The 19,793-nt window shown below is 55.3% G+C and overlaps 1 protein-coding gene across 4 annotated transcripts in view; it reads left to right on the top strand.

Moving 5' to 3' along the window:
• The window catches only part of LOC144263292 (phosphofurin acidic cluster sorting protein 2-like), a 113,958-nt gene that overhangs the window by 75,656 nt on the left and 18,509 nt on the right, over positions 1-19,793 (top strand). For all 4 annotated transcript variants that reach the window (XM_077814201.1, XM_077814199.1, XM_077814200.1 and 1 more), the window contains exons 3-8: positions 11,332-11,421; positions 11,900-12,025; positions 12,272-12,434; positions 12,632-12,723; positions 14,649-14,729; positions 16,266-16,325. In XM_077814201.1, the coding sequence (XP_077670327.1) occupies positions 11,332-11,421; positions 11,900-12,025; positions 12,272-12,434; positions 12,632-12,723; positions 14,649-14,729; positions 16,266-16,325 (612 nt within the window). The remainder of the gene's footprint in view (positions 1-11,331; positions 11,422-11,899; positions 12,026-12,271; positions 12,435-12,631; positions 12,724-14,648; positions 14,730-16,265; positions 16,326-19,793) is intronic.

The following is a 19,793-nucleotide window of genomic DNA, read 5'->3' as shown; positions in this document are numbered from 1 at the left end:
GCTGAGAGGGGAGGGCAAGGCTCGCGAAGGCTGTAATCCCCTGGGTGGCTAACTGCATGTGACCTCTGTAAGGCTCTCCTGCCCTGGTCGTCTTTGTTACTCTAAGTGCCCCATGGGCCATGAGCCCTCCATGCTCTGCAGGTTCCCTTTCACTGCATTCCCCAGCCCTCGCCCTCACTATGCCAGAGCCGCAGAGCTGAACCGTTACCCACGAGCAGCCCGGCCCAGTGGGACACCGCTCAGTAGGAGCTGCCTGTATTCTCACATGCTGTTACAGTGGGTCCCGAGCACTGCCCTGTGCTCCCCCTGCCCCTCCAGAAATAGAGCCTCGTGCCCAAAATGTAGACATTGGCAAGCCAGGGACTGATGGCTGGGACCGAGGCTGTCCTCTACAAGCAGCTCTTCTGTGAGGTCCTTGCTGCTTACCGATACTCAGTCTAAAATGGCATTGCCTCTTGCTGGTTTGGTGAAGAAATCTGTCAGCGATCACGTCCAGGAATGTCTGGGCCCTGCCTTCATTAGTAGCACTTGTCCTCCAATCAGCATCTGGGAAATTAAAGTCTCCCATAATCACACAATTTCCAGTAGCATTTATTTCATTAAAATGTTAAAGAGGTCTCTCTCCATATCCCGATTGGATCCTGGGAAGGGGGGTGTCGCAGACTCCAGCACTGTCCCAGTGGAGCCTCTGTTACCTTTCTTCTCCAATGTGATTTTGGCACAAACAGGTTCTGTTTGATCCATTCCATCACTTCTAATTTCTTTACAGTCTAGCACGTCATTAATAGACAATGCTACTCCACCACCTTTACCTTTATTTCTCTCCTTCCGGTACTCCTGTCATGATTATTATTCCACCATGTTTCCATTACCCCTATACCATCTGGCTTCGCTTCCTGCACCAGTGGTTCTAGTTCCTCCATTTGTTACCCAGGCTCTTTGCATTGGCGTACAGACAGCGGCTTCCACATCTGGCCACCTTCGTCTCTTCCTTTCCTTGGGTCACCACTCGGGCTGCCTCTGTAACTGTCACAGCCTTCCTGCCTAAGCTCCTGCCAAGGGAGAAGAAGAACGGTACAGCATGCTAAGAGAGGCAACCTTCCTAGGTCAGCTTGGTTTGCGCCAGGGCCCCCTGGAGAGCTTACTGCATGGAGCCAACGATTTTGGGAGGCACCTTAGCAGACTACAAGCCCGTTCAAATCAGCAGGGGATTGCACTGGTGCCAGTGAAGCCATGTGAGAGTTGGAGCGATCAGGTCGGAGAGCTAGCTGCTAACGGCATTGGGCGTTACGAGTGACACTCAGCAATCCTAGAAGGGCAAGTAGCATTAGTGGGTATTAATTGGCCCTGGTAGCTGACTCCAACAGTGCTTTGAAGCCGGGAACAAGGAATGCTGGGCAGCAGATGCAAGATGCCAGTGAAGAGATGCAGGGTCTGCATTCAGATGTGGGCTGGCCAATCACGCCTCAGGCTCTCTAGGATTGAATTTCATCTGGGTTCTGCCACCCCCTGCCTGCGTGGCAGCCAGTTGCAGTCAGTACCCGGCCCTACCCTTGCCCGCTGAGGCAGAAGAACGAAATAAATCTACAGAGCCCAAAATGATACTGCTGCAGGATAGCTCCCAGTGGCCCTGCAAAGCCAAGGTCCCACAATAGAAGCCTGTGACATGCCTGAACACAGACCACAGTCCATGCCACATGCTGCCCTGGACCCATGAGCAATGGGACAGGGGCCCCGGCTGGAAAAGGCTCCAAGGCTGAGGGCACTCAGGGCACAGCAGCAATGATGGACAGTGCTCAGGTTCTGGGGGCGCAATAATAAGACCCCTCTTGCGGTGCCCGGCTGCAGATGTTCCCCCTCTGAGAGCGCATCACTGCATTCATCAGCTCCTCCCACTGCCTGAGCTCCCAAGTGTAAACCAGCGCCCGCGCTGTGTCGGAGAAAGGGCCCATGCAGCCAGAGCTGCCGAGGAATTGCGATCATCCCTGGGTAATCCTGCCAGGAACTATGGGGCCCCCATTGCCACACGTTTCTCTGCCTGACAGGGCCGGTAAACAGGCCGAGATTGTTCTAACCACCAGTCTGAAAGGGGATCCAGGTAAGAAATTTCCATGGCCTGTGTGCTCTCCCACCAGGAGAACACAGAGAAAAATCCATGGGTGACGCCTCCCTAACCCCCCCGGGATGGAGGAAGCTGCGCTGGGTCCAGGGCCAGCCGCTGCCTTGTTTACCACCTGCATCGCTAACATGCTGCTGCATCCAGCACAAAGTGCCTCCCAGCATTACAGAATTAGCTGGATGCTGGGAAGAGGGGAAACAGCTCATTAGCTGAATTTGCAGATGATACTTAATGAGGCGTTGTCAGGGGAATGAAATGATCGTACAAAGGGAGCTAGCGCGGCAAGAACTCTGGGCAGAGAGCGCCGCCAGAGTCATCCTTAAAAACCTGCCGCTGATCCATCTGGGGGAAGAGCTGCAAACACAGGCCCTCCCTGGGAGGGAGAGGACCGCGCCACCGTCTCTGGGAGTAAGGAGGCGAGGTAACCATCAAATAATGCTCTCCCTGTTGCAACTATATCCACAGCCTCTGGAGCATGCCCAGAGCCTGACCCTCCGATGGCCAGCTTGGTGCCCAAGCCTCTCCCTGCACAGGCGAGCACCGCCCGCACTCCCAGACTGACACCATCCTGCTTTGGCATTGCATCCTCACTTATCGGATGCTCAAGACAGGCTGTTGAACCCCTTTTATTTAAATGACCTTATAGGCAAAAGGGCCCGTCCCAGCTGTGGGCTGCAAGTTAACTGGGTCAATTCTAACCTGTCAGGAGTGACCAAAAGCTGATGGATGGTTAGAGACCTGTGTGATGTGAGCTGGGGGTCTCCTTCCAGGGGTGGCCCTGATCGCCATGGGGCTAGTGTGGACTGCAGAGAGGCTGAGGAGCGACTGGCTCGCTCTGGAGGTGAGTTGAGGTGAGCGGCATCGGTAGGGTACGAGGGGAGGCTGTCCGGCTGCTGTCCATGTTGTATCTGTTCCATGGACAACCAAGGTCTCCTGCGCTGCCCGTCCAGCACCGGAGGTAATGATTACATGCCCTGGGCAAAGTGATTTGGATAGGCTCTGGCTAGGTGTTGGCAGGCTCTGGGGAGGCAAGGCTGCTTAGCTGGATGCATCTAACCGTTGTCTTGAAAAGTACAACCTATGCTGCCTCCTTCCCGAGCATCTCCTCCCTCCTGCTGCTTCTATTGTGCCCATTCAGGACCAGCGTTCTCTGACCAGCCCTTTGCCATGCTCTCTGCCTCCCCTCTCACTCCTGCGAGGGGGAGGCATCTCTGGGGAGCTTGGCCTTATCTCCTCCGTTTTTCGTCTGTTGCTGCTTACTATTTCCTCTCTGTCTGGCTGCCAGCATTGCTGGTTTCTGTATGGGCCTCTCCAATCCCTCTGTCCCTTCTGGGTCCATCTGGTCCAATGTCCCCCATCCCAGAAGCCCTAGAAACCAGAACCTCTGCTGCTGCTTGGCGAAGGAGGATTGTGCAGTGGCTAGAGCAGAGCTCTGGGGAGTCAGCTGTTCTTGGGCAAGGCACTTCGGGTATTGGCTCTGTGCTGTCAAGTCAAGCCAGTGCTGCTGGCCTACCTCACTGGATCTCTGGGAAGCACTTTCAGAGCCTCAGCTGCAAGGATGCAGTCGTCATCTTCTCTTGATTCCCCTCTCTTGTGCTGGACCCTGGCCCTGGGGTCTCTCCTAGTTCAGGTATGTTCTGTTCGCCTCTGTGCGGAGGAGCTGCCTGGAGGCCCTCCATGAAAGGGAATGAGGAATAGGCTGATCAGTGACACGTTTACAGCCTCCAAGGGTGATCTGCAAAGGGAAACGTTGGGCTTATGCTTTTCTGCTGCTTTGACCAAGCCAGGGGGCAGGAAAGGAGGTTGGGGGTTGAAAGGTTTTTCTGTCGGTGCATGGGCAACCCCAACCCTGTGTGGCCTGGAAAACCAGGACCGCTGCAGGGGCCCAGAAAGCCGGACGGGGGTTGGAGTCACTGCCTTGGCACCCGTTCACCCTGTGACTAAACACCTAGGAGAAGGGAGAGTGCAGACACCCTTCCATGTATAGATGAGAGCTGACGGGGCCTGGCCCAGAGCTGGCCTGAATGGGGGCCTTCAGCAGCACCTGGGGGCCGCTCTACATTCAGACTTTCACTGCAGTAACAAAGCGTGTGACTGAACCCCCCCAAATGATGGGGTGCAGGTCTGCACACAGACCTGTACTTGGGGGGAAAGCAGCCAGCGCCCGTTCGGACAGATGTGCGGCACCGGACAGCTGTGCGGCTCTGTGCACTAGGTCCTGGGGCTGCAGACGTTCCCACAGTGCCACCCAGAGGCCAAGCAGAGGCACAGGCAGTGAGCACTGTGGTGAGTAGGTGCCCCAGAGAGTACCACCCAAGGGAGCCAAAGCGACCGTACCCTGCAGTCCTCTGGTTGGCCCAGTGCCCTGTTTAACCCCAGGGGTTGCCCGGGCAACCGTACAGGGTTGTGGCCTGCTGCGACTTCAGACTTCGCTTGTCGCCTGATCTCCAGTCTCTGATCCCAAAATGACTCTGACTGGCCTGGCTCTGCCTCTGGCCTCTGGCCTCTGGCCTCTGGCCCCGACCCGGCCTCCGGCCTCTGGCCCCGACCCGGCCTCCGGCCTCTGGCCCCGACCCGGCCTCTGGCCTCTGGCCTCCAGTCTCCGACCCTGGCCTGACCCCGACCTCCGGTCTCTGGCCTGGTTCTACTTCTGACCTCCGGTCTCTGACCCTGGCCTGACTCTGACCCCCACTCTTGCTTACTAAACCTGGCTCTTGTGATTCCTCCCACTCCTGCTCAGCGACTATAGTCCCTGATGTGCAGATCCTAGCTGAGTTGTGGTGAACACAAGGCCAGACTGTCTACACATTGATCCCTTACACAAACTGATGTTAGCCACATTCATTCCCAAACAAGGCCTTGTCCACTGGAGAAAGTTGCACTGATTTAAACCAGTTTAGCTAAACCAGTGCAAAAGGCTGTGTGGACATTCTTATTTCAGTTTAAACCAAGCTTAGTTTGGTTCACCTTAAATCGGATCAGGAGTCAGTTTAAACCACTCTAATGCTGGCATGAGAGCAAGCCGCAGTGTGGCCATGAAATAACTGTTACGTTAAACCATTGCCCCACTCTCCTGTAGATAAGGCCTCTGAGTTGCACCCACAGGCTATGTCTGTGACGAGCTAGAGTTGTGATTCCCCATCTCGTGTACACAGACTTGCACTAGTGCTCAGTATCCTAGTGCAAGTAGAAATCGCTTTGTCGCCGTAGTAGCACAGGGAGCAGCATGAGCACGCATGCACCGGGTGTGTTCTCTGCACGGCTGAGCCATGCCTCCACGGCTGCTGGACTTCTATTTCTACTCGCACGAGCTCGGCCAGAGCTGGGGAATCGCAGTGTGGATGTAGCCATGGAATGGCACCGAAGTCACTAAAGGTGCGAGGTGAAGCCCGTTGAGTTATTGCAGTTCCAGTTTCTGTGTAGACAGGGCCCCCGCTAAGCCAGGACAAGTCTGTGTGCAGACTACGCAGGGCTGCACCTCAGCCTGCAGGACACACGGTTTTCACATGGGCCGGGGTGTGATATAATTCAAGCAGCACAGCCCCCTAGGGCAGCTGTAGTGGTGTAAAGGTGCGTACAACAATGTGGCCCATCCCCTTCCCTGTGGGAAGAGCGGTGGCACCTTTATGCTGCTAGAACTGCATCCACACTCCTTCTGTCTGCGTTTCTATAGCCACCAATAGAGCTGTGAGTGGGCAAAGACTGTGTGGAGATTCCAGAGACAGCATCTCCTGCGCCTTGCTGCTGCACTAAGGAACAAGCTGCCCGGGTTTAACTGAAATTGGTTGGAAAGTGGACTTAGTTGAAGTGGTGCAAGCCCCCATGTAGACACGCCGATTTCAGTTTAAGAGTGGCTTACTTTGGGTTAGTTTAAACTGTAGTTGGTAAGGAATCAATGTATGCTAAGTGGTTACTGGAGTTAGAACCTCCGTGCTGGGCTCTGTCAGAACAGCCCTGTAGTTAAACCAGGGCAAGCTTGTGACCAGACCAGGCCCTAGTTACTGTGGGCCTGATCCTGAGCCCACTGAAGTTAGTGGGAGCTTTTCCATTGACTGCAGTGAGCTTTGGCTCAAGGCCCTAATTGGGGAGCACTCGCTACCCAGCAGCTCAGGAACGCGGAGAGGTTTCTGCTGCCCTCGCTGGAGCTGGGTGGATGCCACAGGGCTCTTTTGCTGAGCAGGAGGCATGGAACGGGGGCGCTCCTGGGTGTTTGAATGGCACTTCCAGCTCACAATGCAAGCAATTTGCTTTGCAGAAAGGTTCTTTGATACACTCCGTGGATTAATATGATTTAAAAACTAATTAAAAGGTTATTACCAGCAAAGGGGATAAGAGTTTGGACAGGCGTGTATTAGAGCTGCTAATGCCAAGTGTGGAGTCCCTTCCGCTGCACTGATCCACTTGCTTTCACAGCAGAATGAAGCAGGGTGCAGTTAATCTTGCTGGTTGGGGAATTTTTATGAGAAGGGGATCTGTGTAGTATTTGATCTGTGGGACCTGACTCTCATTTATTCTGTAAAGTTTAATAGTTTCGGCTGGGTTTTGCTTCTTCTGTCCTCTTTGTGTTTCCTGCTAGGCTGAAGGGAACCTCTTTGAATTGGGGAGAGCTGGGGGGGCAGGATCTGTTAATGCAGCTAATGGTTGTAAATCAGAAAGACTTCTCTGCAATGGCTTGGCAGCCAGAGAAAGGAATCGGAGCAAACTCCCTGTGTGCGGAAAACTCCAAGCTGGCGCAGACCCTGCCAGCTACATGTGCTGACATATTCTCCTCCTGGAGGAAAGGACATGAGCCAGCTAGTGTCACCAGCTGTCGGACACTGGTTGAAATAGAGGGCGCAAAGAGGGAAAGAGCCTTTTGTGGTCACTGAGCTGTGCCCAGGCGTTACGGTGCTGGACTCTGGTACAAAGCCCATGGGTGGAGGAAGGGAGAGGAAGCAAGATTTGCAGCTCCAGTATCAGATCAAGGATGGCTGAGCTCAAAATGGCCAAGCCCTGACCAGGGTTACAGACAGCATCTGGGCTTCACCCTGACTGACTTTCAAAACAACCCTTCTGAGTCAACAAAGCCAGTCCCACCTACAGGATGGGGAGCTGTACTTTGGAAAGCCGTGAAAAAGACTTACGAGTCACGGTGGAACCATCTAAACATGAACTCAGAGCACAGTGCAGTGGCTGTGCAGGCTAACACGGCCCTTGCCATCCGGATGGATAAACTGAGGAATATCAAGTGGGAGTAAGGAGGTGGCATTCATAACCTCTCTGTATGGCAATACTGAGACCACTGCTGGATACTGTGCCCGGCTCTAGTGATCACACTTCAAAGAGGATATAGACAAATGGGAACGAGCCACAAGAATGATTCGAGATCTGGAAAACTTGCCTGATGATGAGACTGAAGCGGCTCGATGTATTTGGCTTATTAAAGAGAAGGTTGAGTGGGGGTTTGATCGCAGTCTGTAAGTAGCTGTAAGTAGGGGAAGACATTTCTGATAGCAGCTAGGTTGGCTCTTCAGTCGAGCAGAAAAAAGCCGAACAAGATGGAATGGTAGGAAGCTAAAGCTAAATACATTCAAACTAGAAATAAGGTGTAGATTTTTAAGTGACAATAATTAACCATTGGAACAATTTACCTGGGGATGGGGGAATTCTCCGTTGCTTGGGTATCCTAAAATTGAAACGGGAGATCTTCCTAAAAGACACGTTGCCGCACAACCAGAAGACATGGGCTTGATGCAGAAATTACTGGGTGAGGTGCTGTGGCCTGTGCTATCCAGGAGGTCAAATAAGATGATCACAATGGCCTCGGAATCTATGAATAATCTAGCCTAGGGGTCAAGTTTCTCCTTAACCTTCTCTTCGATGAACGAAATAGACGGAGTCGCTTCAGTCTCTCACTGTAAGGCAGAATTTTTCTTGGGCCTTTCCTCTGCACGCTCTCCAATTTGTAACTGATGGTTTGAAGTGTGGACACCACGGCTGGAAAGTGTCTAATAATGGTCTCACCAGTGCTGTAGACAGAGGAAATATCACCTCCCTACTGTTTCTCAATATTTCCCCACTTGTACGTCCAAGGATCATGTTAGCCCTCTTAGCCACAGCATTGTACTGGGAGCACGTGTTCAGCTGGTTTCCACCATTCATCCCAAGTCCTTTCCAGTTGCTGCTTTCCAGGGTATAGTCCCCCATCCTGTAACTGTGGCCGACACTCGGGGCTCCTAGAGGTGAGACCTTGCACTTGGCTGTATTGAACTGCATCTTTGATTGTGTCCTGCTCACTCATCGATACAGTGCAGTGACCCACCCCACCAACCTGGTGTGATGTGCAAACTTCATCACCAAAGATTTTATATTTTTTTCCAAATCGTTGATAGTGTTGGGCTGAGAACTGATCCCTGTGAGACTCCGGTCCCCCGCACCCCAGCTGATAATTCCCTGTTAACAATTAACGTGTTGAGGTCTAGGAGTTGGCCAGTTTCTAATCCGTTTCATTGGTGCTACATCGATTCTGGTGCTAGTTTGTTAATCAGAATGGGCTGCGGTATGAAGTCGGGTCCCTTACAGATGTGCAAGCACTGGGTATGATGTCTGCACCGTTACCCTTATAGGCCAGACTTGTCATTTTCTCTAAGAAAGTTGATCGTAAATTTGCTCAAAGCGCCTGCAAAGACACCGTCTTTCCCCGGCAGATGAGTTACTGGAGCAATCCAGGGTGGATGCTGTGCTCCCAGAGCAGGAAAACTCCATGACACAGCTGGCTAGAAAAACCCCTCCTTGGCAGTACATCACTGGGGCTGTCTGTCAAAGCTTGGATGGGTTTGGATATAATCCGAGAGAGGGAGCCTTGCAGGCCAGACAAATAGCACACGGATGTGGAGCCTCATCCACTGCAAAGCTTGCAAACATGGAAGGGGTGGAGGTCTGTGTGTGTCACTTGTCTGGATCTGTTACTGCAGAGGGGCAGGGAAGTCCTCCCTGGCCTTTTGCAATAGAGCCCCCTCAGCGTCCAAAGGCGTTTTGGGGTGGTACGTCCACGACTAGCCTGCCGGAGGCTTGGATGTAGCCTGGCGAAAGGTGCTGGTCAGTTGCACTGGTAAAGAACCTGTCACAGCTTTTGCATCTCAGGGCTCCAGTGACCCCACCTTATGTGAGGATGGAAATGAACTAGTCCTCGTTCCACTCCGTGGAACTTGGTATATTCAGTGTGCAAATCTTCCTGAGGACCCATGTCTGGAAGCAGAGCTGGATCTGTTACACTGATGATGGGCATGCAGGAAATCTTGCATGCCCAACAAGATTAAGGTAATAATAAAATCCTTGTTTACTGTATTACAACACTAAACACATTTGTACAGGTTTGTGTTACGTTTTCGCTGGCAATTACCATTGTAACAACCATCCGTTAAACCTTGTATTAAACACACACAAGAAAAACACAGTCAAAGTATTTGAAACATGAAATTATGTCAGAACTTCATTGTTACAATGTCCATTATTCCCTTCCCCTCTGGTTGTCTGGAGTATTTCTAGGAAAACTCTCCTGCAGGCCAGTCTCTTTAAATAGCGCTGAAGCTGGAGCTCACTGTCCTCTGGGGGAGAAAAGGAAAAGTTCCGGGAGATGTTCGCTTTTTGCCACTGTGGAGGATGTTTGCTTTAAGGCAAAAGAAAACTGGCACAAATGCATAGCACGGAATAACCAAACCAGAGAGGTTTCAGAGGGGCAGCCGTGTTAGTCTGCATCAGCAAAAACAACAAGGAGTCCTTGTGGCATTTTAGAGACTAACAAATGTATTAGGGCATAAGCTTTCATGGGCTACAACCCACTTCATCGGAGGCATGGAGTGGAAAATACAATAGGTTTGTGGAGTGTATTCTTCACACCACAAACCAGAGAAAGCCTTGTCTGTCTGCTGGCCTTTCTTGCTTGCCGGCCTGCTGGGGAATTCCATGCTCAGCACACGGTGTTAGTCTTGGCTACTCTGAGCCCTGGTAGATGTCTGCCTATGGCAGGCTGTCAGAGGGACTGCGTTAGCTACCTCTCCAGTCTCAGGCTCACCACAGTGTTGCAGGATTTAGGTGAGCCTGGCAGAGGTTCTCTTCTCTGGTTCTCTTTCTGGCCCCTTCCGGTCAGGTCAGGGCAGCAAAGGCGTTCGGATGGGATGGTGGATTCCCAAGGTCATGGTGTGTAGGCCTCCCACTTCCGTGATGGGTGTCTCTGGGATGCTGTCTCTCCAGAGATGGATCTCTGCAAGGGTGCACATTGCTGCATTCATTGGCCTTTGTTACTTCGGGTTATCTCAGCGAATCCTCTCTTCAGGGCATTTCTGATTCCTTCTCCTGGACTCTGCTCAGGTGCCTCTGATGGCAAAGTCCCTGACACGTTATGTGAGCAGTTTGCTGGGTTCAGGGGGTCTGGAGGGAGGCAACGGCTGCAGCTGAGCTAGTGTCAGGAATCAGATGAAGAGGATCTGGCTCTGTCAGGAGGGAGTGCCCATCTCGGTGTGTGCACGAGGGCTGGGGTTCCCAGACAGCACTGTCTTGAGTTTTTCCTGGTGGGCTGCAAGATGATCCACGCTCTGTAGGGACCTTCCCTTGCAAATGGCTGGAGAGCACTGGGACAAACCATTGTCCTGACTGAGAACCCTGTGCCAGCATCATCTCACGTCCCATGCACTACCCTGTCTCCTGGGCCCTCTCTTCCAGCTGTGTCTGTGCTCAGGAGATGCGAGGAGCCAGACAGCGGCGTCTAGGCTTTGATCAGGAAACACCACCAAATTGATAATCAGTGGGAGGGGAATGCCTGGGGGGCGCTCAGAAGAGCTGGAAGAAGCCTCTGTCCTGTGCCTTTGCTAAATGCTGACTCGTAAGGGGCGGTGGTGGCTCTGATAGCCAGGAGATGGAAAGGAATTGTTTAGGTTGAAGCTAGGAGTCCAGGAGACTTCCTAGTAGGCTAGGACAGTCTTCCAAGAGAAGTGGTGGAAACTCCATCACTAGACTGGATAAACCCTTCTCCGTGTTCTGCAGGGAATGATCTCTGGTCCCCGAGGAGGCGGACTACATAGGCCCTATTGTCTGTCTCCAGCCTTCATGATTCACTGGCGGTGGAGAAACCCTGGGGTTGCACCTGCGTGTTTAGTGTATTGAATGTGTGTCTCCAGCTGAGTGGTTCTGTGCTGGCCGCCTGCCCCTCCACGCCTCTCCTGATCTCGTTGCAGGGTTCAAAGCGAGTCCTGCGATCCAATGAATACGTCCTTCCACCCGGGGGCCTGATGGAGACTGACCTGGAACTGACTTTTTCTTTACAGGTAACGTGCACCTTGCTAGCCTGGATGCAGAGCACCCAGCCTCAGCAGGCTCTGCTGCTCCTCATACCACCCTGGGTCCCTTCCCGGCAACAGGGAATTCAGGGAGAACCGAGCAGGAGCCCAGTGATGTTGTGTCTGGGAGCTTTGGTCCGTGCGGGGTGCACGTGTGATGCGGGGAATGCGCAGCTGGGGTCCTGACTGTCAGCACGGGGCTGATTGCATCTCCATGCTGCATGCCAGCTGCTCTGGGCACCTCGCTGTGCCTCGCCCATGCAGTGTGGGCGGAGGAGATGTGGAGGGTGAAGCAGGTTTGCGTGTGGCCTGGGGGAGGGAGCAAGCTGCTCAGGGTAAGCCATGGCTGGGAGGAGGTTGGGGTGCAGGCTCAGGAGCTGAGAGGGCTGTAGCTGCATGAACACTAGGCCTGGCCTGTGTAGCTCTCCTGCCCTGCCATGGCTGGGTGTTTTCCCTCCCACTGTAGTACCCACACTTCCTGAAGAGAGATGGCAACAAGCTGCAGATTATGCTGCAGCGAAGGAAAAGGTACAAGAACCGCACAATCCTGGGCTACAAGACTCTGGCGGTGGGAATCATTAACATGGCGGAGGTAAGCGGCGCCGGTAGGGGAAGAGATGCAGTGCCTGGGAGCCTGGGTGGCCTGGCCCCGAGTGATGCCTGGGAGCTGCTGCTGCTGGGGGCGGCTGGCCAGGGGTTGCTCTGGCCTAGCAGCATTGCCCAGCCGCTAGCACTGAGTGGCTGGTCAGCGCGTGCGAGGCATCCGTGGGGGGCATCGTTGTTGCTGGCTACGTGCTGGCCGGCCGTCACTGGGCTCTGTGTTTGTCTGCTCACCCAGGTGATGCAGCACCCCACAGATGGAGGGCAGCTTCTGGGCCTCCACAGCAACATGAAGGATGTGAGCATCCAAGTGGCTGAAATCAGCATCTACTCCCTGTCCAGCCAGCCCATTGACCATGAGGATGGCAGCGTCCCCTCTGGCCCCAAAATCAAAGCCTCGGGTAGGTATCTCTCAGCCCAAACAAGACGCGAGTGCTCCTTTCCCCACTCTCAGCGTACGTTTCCCCAGGCTCCCCCAAGCTACTCTGGGGCAAGGATGTGGGGGACACCCCATATCCCTGGGCTCCTGGGCATGCTGGGTGTTTCCTGGGGGTGGGGTGGGTGGCTCGGAAGTGGCATCTGCATTTTCTGGTTTCAGATCGCTCTCCAGACATGGATAACTACTCGGAGGAGGACGACGACAGCTTCTCTTCAGAGCAGGAGGCCAGCGACGATGCTGTGCAAGGCCAGGTAAGGGCGGCCTAGCCCTGCTGCTGTGGAGGTCTCAGGTCAGAGTGGGTCCCGCTGCCTGTCCTCAGGGAGAGGGGATGCCTGCAAAGCCCTGGGGCAGGAGGAATGGACTGAGCCTGCAGGTGCCCCCTTGGCCCAGACCCTCTCCTGCCCTGGGAATGAATGCCTGGGTCTCGGGGCCCTGGCTGGCCACAGCGTGCAATAGGTGATGTCTCGGGGTGAAGGCTGTTGGAACTCTCTGGAGCATAGGGCTGCTCTGAGCAGATATCCTCCTTCGTCAAGCCATAGATCCCACAGCCAGAAGGGACCGTTGTGATTATCTAGTCTCATCTCCTGTGTGACGCAGGCCAGAGAGCTGCCCTGAACAAACGCCAACTTGAACTAAAGCATCACTGTTAGAAAAACATCCCAGCTGGATTTAAAAATTGCGAGTACTGGAGAATTCTCTCTAATCCCGGGTCAATGGTTCCAGAGGCTCATTACGCTCACGGTTAAACATCTGCACTATATTTCCGATCGGAACTTATCTAGCTTCAGTTTCCAGCCCTTGGACAGCGGGAGACCTTTCTCGGCTAGACTGAAGAGCCCGTTATTAAATACTGGGCTCCCATGTAGGTACTTTCAGACGGGGATCGAGTCAGCCCTTAGCCTTCTCCTTGACAAGCTGAACAGCTTGAGCTCTTTGAGTTGGTCACTCTGAGTCCTGTATCATCCTCGGGGCTCTTCTCTGACGCCTCTCCAGTTTATCAACATCCTTCCGAAACTGTGGCACCAGACCTGGACGCAGAATTCCAGCAGTGGTTACACCAGGGCTAAACACCGAGATAAAGGCCGGGTCTACACGACAGAGTTAGGCTGACGAAGACAGCTCTGTAAGCGTCTTCGCTGCAATGACGACCTTGCACCCACTACGCTGACTCAGTGAGGCCACTCGCGAGAGGCGTAGCACTTACACTGATGTGGCTAGGTCAGCACAGTCTCAGTGTAGACGCCACGTTGCTTACAGTGACTCCTGCTACCTTTCAGAACCCATCCCGCAATGCCCCCACGGGCAGCTCAGACACACACTGCCGGCACGGGCATAGTGTGGACATGTGAAACCGATTTGAGGACTGGGTGGCTGTACGTTGACATAACTTAGGTCGACTTAATTTTGTAGTGTAGACTTGCCCATAGTAACCTCTCTGTTCCTGCTCCCGGAGTCGCCTGGCTATGATGCCAGGCTGGCATTAGCCTTTTCAGCTGCAGAGTTGCATTGGGAGCTTGTGTTCAACTGCGTATTCACGACCCCGCCTCCAAGTGTGTGGCTGAGGAGTGTCCTGGGGGAGCTGCTGTTTGTGACACCCAGGCTTCATCCCGGGAAAGGAGCATGGTTTAGTTGTGGGCCCCACCTTGAGCTGCCCCCCCACAAGGCCCTGGCCATCTGCTCCAGTACCCTGCTCTGGGGTGGCCCACGTTTCCCTTCTCATGGGTGTGGCAGGCTCTGCAGTGACAATGGGTCAGGTGAACTCCAGCAGGCCGCACACCAGCTGGCTCCTGGAAGCCTCGGTCTATTCTTCCCCCATCCCCTGGGTTGGGTCACTGGCAGCTCAGACTCTAAGCAGTGTGGGGCAGGACACGTGTGGGTCTCAGGTGCTGCATGATCAGGGTAAAAGGGAGTCCCAAGGGAGTGATTCCCCTGCAGTGGCAGGGCGCGCTGTATGGGGCAGTCTGCTGGGGATCGGTCAAGGAGTGAAGGGGGGAGCAATCAGTGAGAGCTGACGGGCTGGGAGATAACAGCCTTGTACTCCAGCCTGGTCAGCTTCTAGGCGTCATGTCAGAGGGCCCTACGCTGGCTTCCAGGGGGGCCGGGACCCTTCCGGAAAGGCAGGGGTGCCCCCGGCGCACTGTGCCCTTCTGATGTGCTGCCGTCTCTGTCCGTTTAGGATCTGTACGACGAAGAGGATGAAGTGAGGAAGCCGAAGAAAGCCCGGAGGAAAATGATCAGAACCACGTCCATGAGCAGAGTAACGTCCGCATTTCTTGTGTCAGCACAGCAGCACGGGGACTGGGCCCGGGCCCAATCCCTGCGGGAGGCCCGGTGGGGGAGCCGCCATAGCCTTTCCCCAGCAGGAGGCACTGCAAGCTCTGGCTGTGGCGGAGCTCCCACGAGCTCCGCCCCTTGCCCCGCTCGCCGTGAGCAGCGGTGCAGGGCGCTGTGCCCCCGGGGGAGAGAACACCCCACCGTGCAGTGATCTCGCCCACAGGTCGCGAGCCGTGTGTAGCTCAGGAGAGAGCGACAGCCGTCCTGCACTGGTGCGGGGGGTGCCCATCCCTGGGGGGCCATTGACTTGGTCCTGTCGCTCAGTCCTCTCTGCCCTGCTTCCTGGTGGAGCCTGTGCTGCCATGGGAAGACGGGCGCGAGGCGTGCGGTACGGCCCAGTGCCGTGAGGGCAGCCGCGTCACCTGCACGCGTGTCCCCGGCTCAGAGCACATGGAGGTTTGCAGGGTGTGTTCCCCAGCCCTCTGCTCTGCCTATCCACAGAGCTTCTCTGGCCCCCAGCACTGTCGGAGCCCCTCGCACCTACCCTAACGTGCCCCAGGAGGCAGGGCTGGGCTGTTCTCCCCATTGAACAGGTGGGGAGCTGAGCCCCAGGGAGCAAAGTGACTGGCCCATGGGCACACAGGACGTCTGGCAGAGCGGAGACTCGAACCCAGGTCTCCCAGTCTATTGTTGTTACGGTTGTTGCTACCGAAAGCAAAGGAAATCCGGCTCTCCCTCTCCCCGCCCCTGCTGAGCCCTCAAGGTCACATCTTGTCCGTTGGCCTGCCGATGTGCACACGTACCAGCCAGACTCAGCACGGGCAGATTCTGCTCCCACATCTCCTAATCAGTGTCGGAGGGCCAACCCGAACCAGCTAAGAGCTCTGCCTTTGGGATGGGTTTGGGGAGGCCTAGGGAGCAGTGGCTGCTGCTGGCCCGTGTGCTCAGGAGGGGAGGGGGCTGGGGGCTGTGCAAGCCCCCCTAAAAATGGCAGAGAGCCCATAGCACCTCCCAGCCTGCGTGCCGTGGGTCTGGTCTGCACTGGGGAGACCTGCCGTGGTGTGACTGTAATGCTGGTCTTACGCCGGGGCACACTGCTGGGCTTGCTCCAGCTAGTGCTCCTCTCTCTAACAGTCAGGGCCTTAGAGGGGCTGGGTGCTGTGTCTCTGCACGTGGCCTGTCATGGCTGCCTGGATGCTCTGCAGAGGTTCCTGGTGTCCTCTGGATACTTCGCTTCTGTGTTGTCCCTTTGCCCTCCATGTGTTGTGTCTTCGTCTTCAGGAGCTCTTTGAGTTGGGCCGCGTCTCGCTCTGTGTTTAGCTAATGCCATCGCTGTCATGACAATAGCTCATAAGCCCGGTGGTGCTGACAGAGCCGCTAGCTTTGAGGCTGTGGAGGGGGCCCACCGCTCCCCATGGAGGGGCGCCGTGCATTCAGCACACGGCACAGTGAAAGCGGGCGGCTGGGGGTAACAGCTCCCTGGGAACCTCACGCCTTTTCCTCTGTCCTTTCCTTCCAGCAACCGAACTTCAAGCAGAAATTCGTTGCTTTGCTGAAGAGATTTAAAGTGATGGATGAGGTGAGAAAGGGTGGGTCCGTCCCTGTCTGACGCATGGCGCCAGCGGGCCGAGCGCCTTGGGATCAGTCTGGGGAGCCGGGGGGCCATGGTTCCACCATTTCTTATCAGCCATAAGGGCAAGCGACGGGGCGAGGGGGCAGAGGAGCGAGGCGGGAGTGTTGTGGGGAAGAGGCAGCATGAGAGCAGGGGCTCAGAGAGAAGGGGGGATGGGGACATAGTTCGGGTGCCCGTGGACCCCCACACACACACTTTTAGGAAGCTTCCGCAGCTCCTTAATCAGTCCCTTGGCTCTCTCCTGGCAAACCCTATGTGCAGATGTGTTTGAGCCCAGTGGTGTCCCTTGGGGACGCATTGTCCACCCCATAGAAAGCTCACTCCTGCCCCAGGAGACGAGGGCAGCACGCGGACATGAGCCATGAATCCCCAGGGAGGGGCTGGCCGGCTCTTTGTAGCGTGAAGAGAGGGCGCTTGTGGGTAACCGGCTAGCGGAAGAGCCTGTACGTGGCATGGGTAGAGCGTCGGGGTTTCCCACTTTCCAGCCTCCACGGGAGTGCAGCCAGGATGGGTGGGGGAATCTCCTAGTGCTTTCAAGTTCCAAAATCCCAGCATTTGGGTTTCGCGATGTCTGAGAACAAAGTGTGGGGAAATCAGTAGCGTAAATAACCTCAGCCCATCTGTCTATGGTTTGGAAGAGCTCTGGTGCCTCAGGGGCTCGGAACGGCAGCTTAACATTCGACTGGGGGATAGTGCCGGGCCCCGAGAGGTGCCTTTTGCCCTCCCTGTGACCGTCAACCCTGGTTTGGCCAAGTTACAAGACACGGTAAATTGCCTTTGCATGTGCTCAGTTGAGCTTGCTCCAGAAATCTCAGAACATTCCACGTGCACTGTGCATGCTCCTCACGCCCCTGAGGCCGCCCCGTGATCCAGAGCCACCCTCATGGGGACACCGAGACTGGCTGCTCCTACTGCTCATCAGAATGCCCTTTGGCCTCAGGGGAAGGTGCACCAGGCTGGGAAGCAGGCATTCCTGAGTTTGACTTCTGCTAAGGGCTGGAGTTACTGGTTCTGGTCCCATCACAGCTCTCATTACTGAGCACAGCCGCTATCCCTAGAGGGGAGGCAAGTGTCAGCCACCCTGTGGGAGGTACAGGGTCTTTCCTGGCAGAGCTCTTCCATTTGACAGAGCATACCTGCCCCTCAAAAGGAGCCATGGCAGCCAGGGCTGGGCTGGGTTGTCTGTCGAATGAGGCTGTGGCTGTATCTGTAACCACTGCTCGGGGTATTATGCATCCCCCCCATAGCTGGCCTACGCAGGATAACAACCTACTACTGCTAGTAACGTAGGAACTCCTTCAGCTCAAGTGGCTGAGATCTACATGATAGTGCCAGGGGGCTGGGGCTCAGGCCGGAGGGGAGACATTACGGTTGCACATGACAGAATTTGAATTTTCCTTTTCAACACCTATGTGGAAGGAGGCTGTCGAGGTTGCCAAGTGTGACGCTTTGCAGGCAGGAAGCGTAGCCCGGTGCCCCCAATGGAGGGCGCTGGGCCTGGCCTGGCTGCACATTCAGGGGCTGTCCCGCTGCTCGGCAAGCTGCTGCCTCTGGGCCTGCAGCCCTCAGTCGCATTGCCCGTTTTCGCTGCCACGTTGCATTTCCGGCTGGGGTCTGCGCTGACGTCCACTGTGCCCCCAGGGCTCTGCCTTTGCCTGGCTCTTCCCCGCCCTTGCTGCGCCGCCGGGTTCAGCTCCTCCAGTGGCAGCTGCTGGTGTTTAACCACGTCTCGGCTAACCCGGCTGGGAGCAGGCCTGCGTGGCACCGTGGCCCCCATGCGTGGCCTCTCAGCTGTTCTGGCTCCTTGGTTGGTTCCTCCTGTGTCTTATGTTCTAAAGCTCATGCTTCAGGTTTCCAGCTGGCCCCCAGCGGGGTTAGGAAGGGATTTCCCCCACTGTCACCCCCCAAAAGTATTCTAAGGTGGTTGTTTTTTTTTAATCTCCTTCCTCAGAAGCCATCAGGGATGCCCAGCGCTAGAGATGAGACACCTGTCGGGGTGGCGGAGGTGGAACTGAGCATCCTCTTTGAGGTGCTGGGCTGCCTCATGTGCCCAGGGTCTGGCTGATGACCAGATGTGGGGTCAGGAAGAAATTTCGCCCCGAGTCCCATTGGTAGTGACCTTGAGGATTTTCACCTTCCTCGGCAGCGTGCGGGTGCGGGTCACTTGCCAGGACTATGAGTCTAACTCACTGACTCATTTCCCTGCCATTGAGGGGGGCTGGGTCAGTCCCCCCATTCTAGGCCTGTGGCATGTGACAGTCTAGTCTCCTGAGGGCTGGAGCACTTTGGTCTAATTCCAGTTGGGTTTAGTGTGTGGGTCCTGGGGGGTGGCAGTGGTGGCCTGTGATCTACAGGAGAAGTGGCTGGATGATCTGGTGGTTCCTTCTGGCCTTACGCTCTATAACTGATTTTGGGGTGTCTTAGCTTGTTCTCCCCAGCTGGGGTAGCTGCATTGTCATGGCCAGGTCGGGAGCAGCCAGACCTAGTAGTCAGAGTCTGCAGTCACAAGAAGAAGTCGGCTGGGCCAGGATACCGGGACATCAGAAGCAGGAGACGAACTGGAGATCAGAACCACCAGTCAGGAACCAGAGTCAGGCCAGGTCAGGATACCAGGGGGTCAGAGGCAGGAGACAAATTGAAGATCAGAACCACCAGTCAGATGCCAGGCATTACTCGGGGTCGGGCTGCCAGGAAATCAAGCCAGAGGCATGCAGTCCAGAACAGGGCAGAGCCCAGTTGTTCAGACAGCTTCCTGTTCCTGCTGCTGCTTAAGTAGGACCAGCGGGCCAATCAGCTGCTCGGGGACTCTGCCAATCGGACTTTAGGGGCAGAGTCTCAAACCGGTGCTGAGCATGGTGGGGCCCTGGTAACCAACCATCAGCAGGCTGCCAGGTGGAGGGTTGGAGCATGGCTGCTTCTGTAAATGCTGCTGCGGCCCCCAGGTTGAATCGCTTCTGCCCATAGCAGTAATCTCGCTCGGTCCCTCTGTGTCATTTCTCTGTCTTCACATGGCGATTGCAGCTCCCTCGTTCACATGCTGTTTACCACATGCTTCCTGAGCGCAGGTGAAAAGGCTAAAGCAGCGTGGACCGAGCCAAGGTGCCCCAGCTAAACGTTTCCCCAGAGCCCATTCCCTGCCGGGGGTCATCACGTGTTGCTCATGGGCTTGTAGCCCGTGTCCAAGCCCAGAACATGTCAGAGTGAAGGTTGCCATGCGGAGAGGGGGCAGAAATTGACAGAGCGATGTGTCGTCGCAGCGTTTGATTCTCTGGGTTGAGCCAGCCATAGGTAGAACCGGTTGAGGACATTGTGCTGGGTGAGAAGAAGGTGTCCATTGTGTTTTCTGCCACGTAACCTTCCATTTATTTTCAAAGAACTTCAGTGTCCCTGGGCAGCCTCGGCTTGCTGCCCTGC

Source organism: Eretmochelys imbricata, chromosome 3 (genome assembly GCF_965152235.1).
Source record: "Eretmochelys imbricata isolate rEreImb1 chromosome 3, rEreImb1.hap1, whole genome shotgun sequence".
NCBI lineage: Eukaryota > Metazoa > Chordata > Testudines > Cheloniidae > Eretmochelys > Eretmochelys imbricata.
Note: the sequence above shows the minus strand (reverse complement) of the source record. Positions and strands in the feature narration are given on the sequence as shown.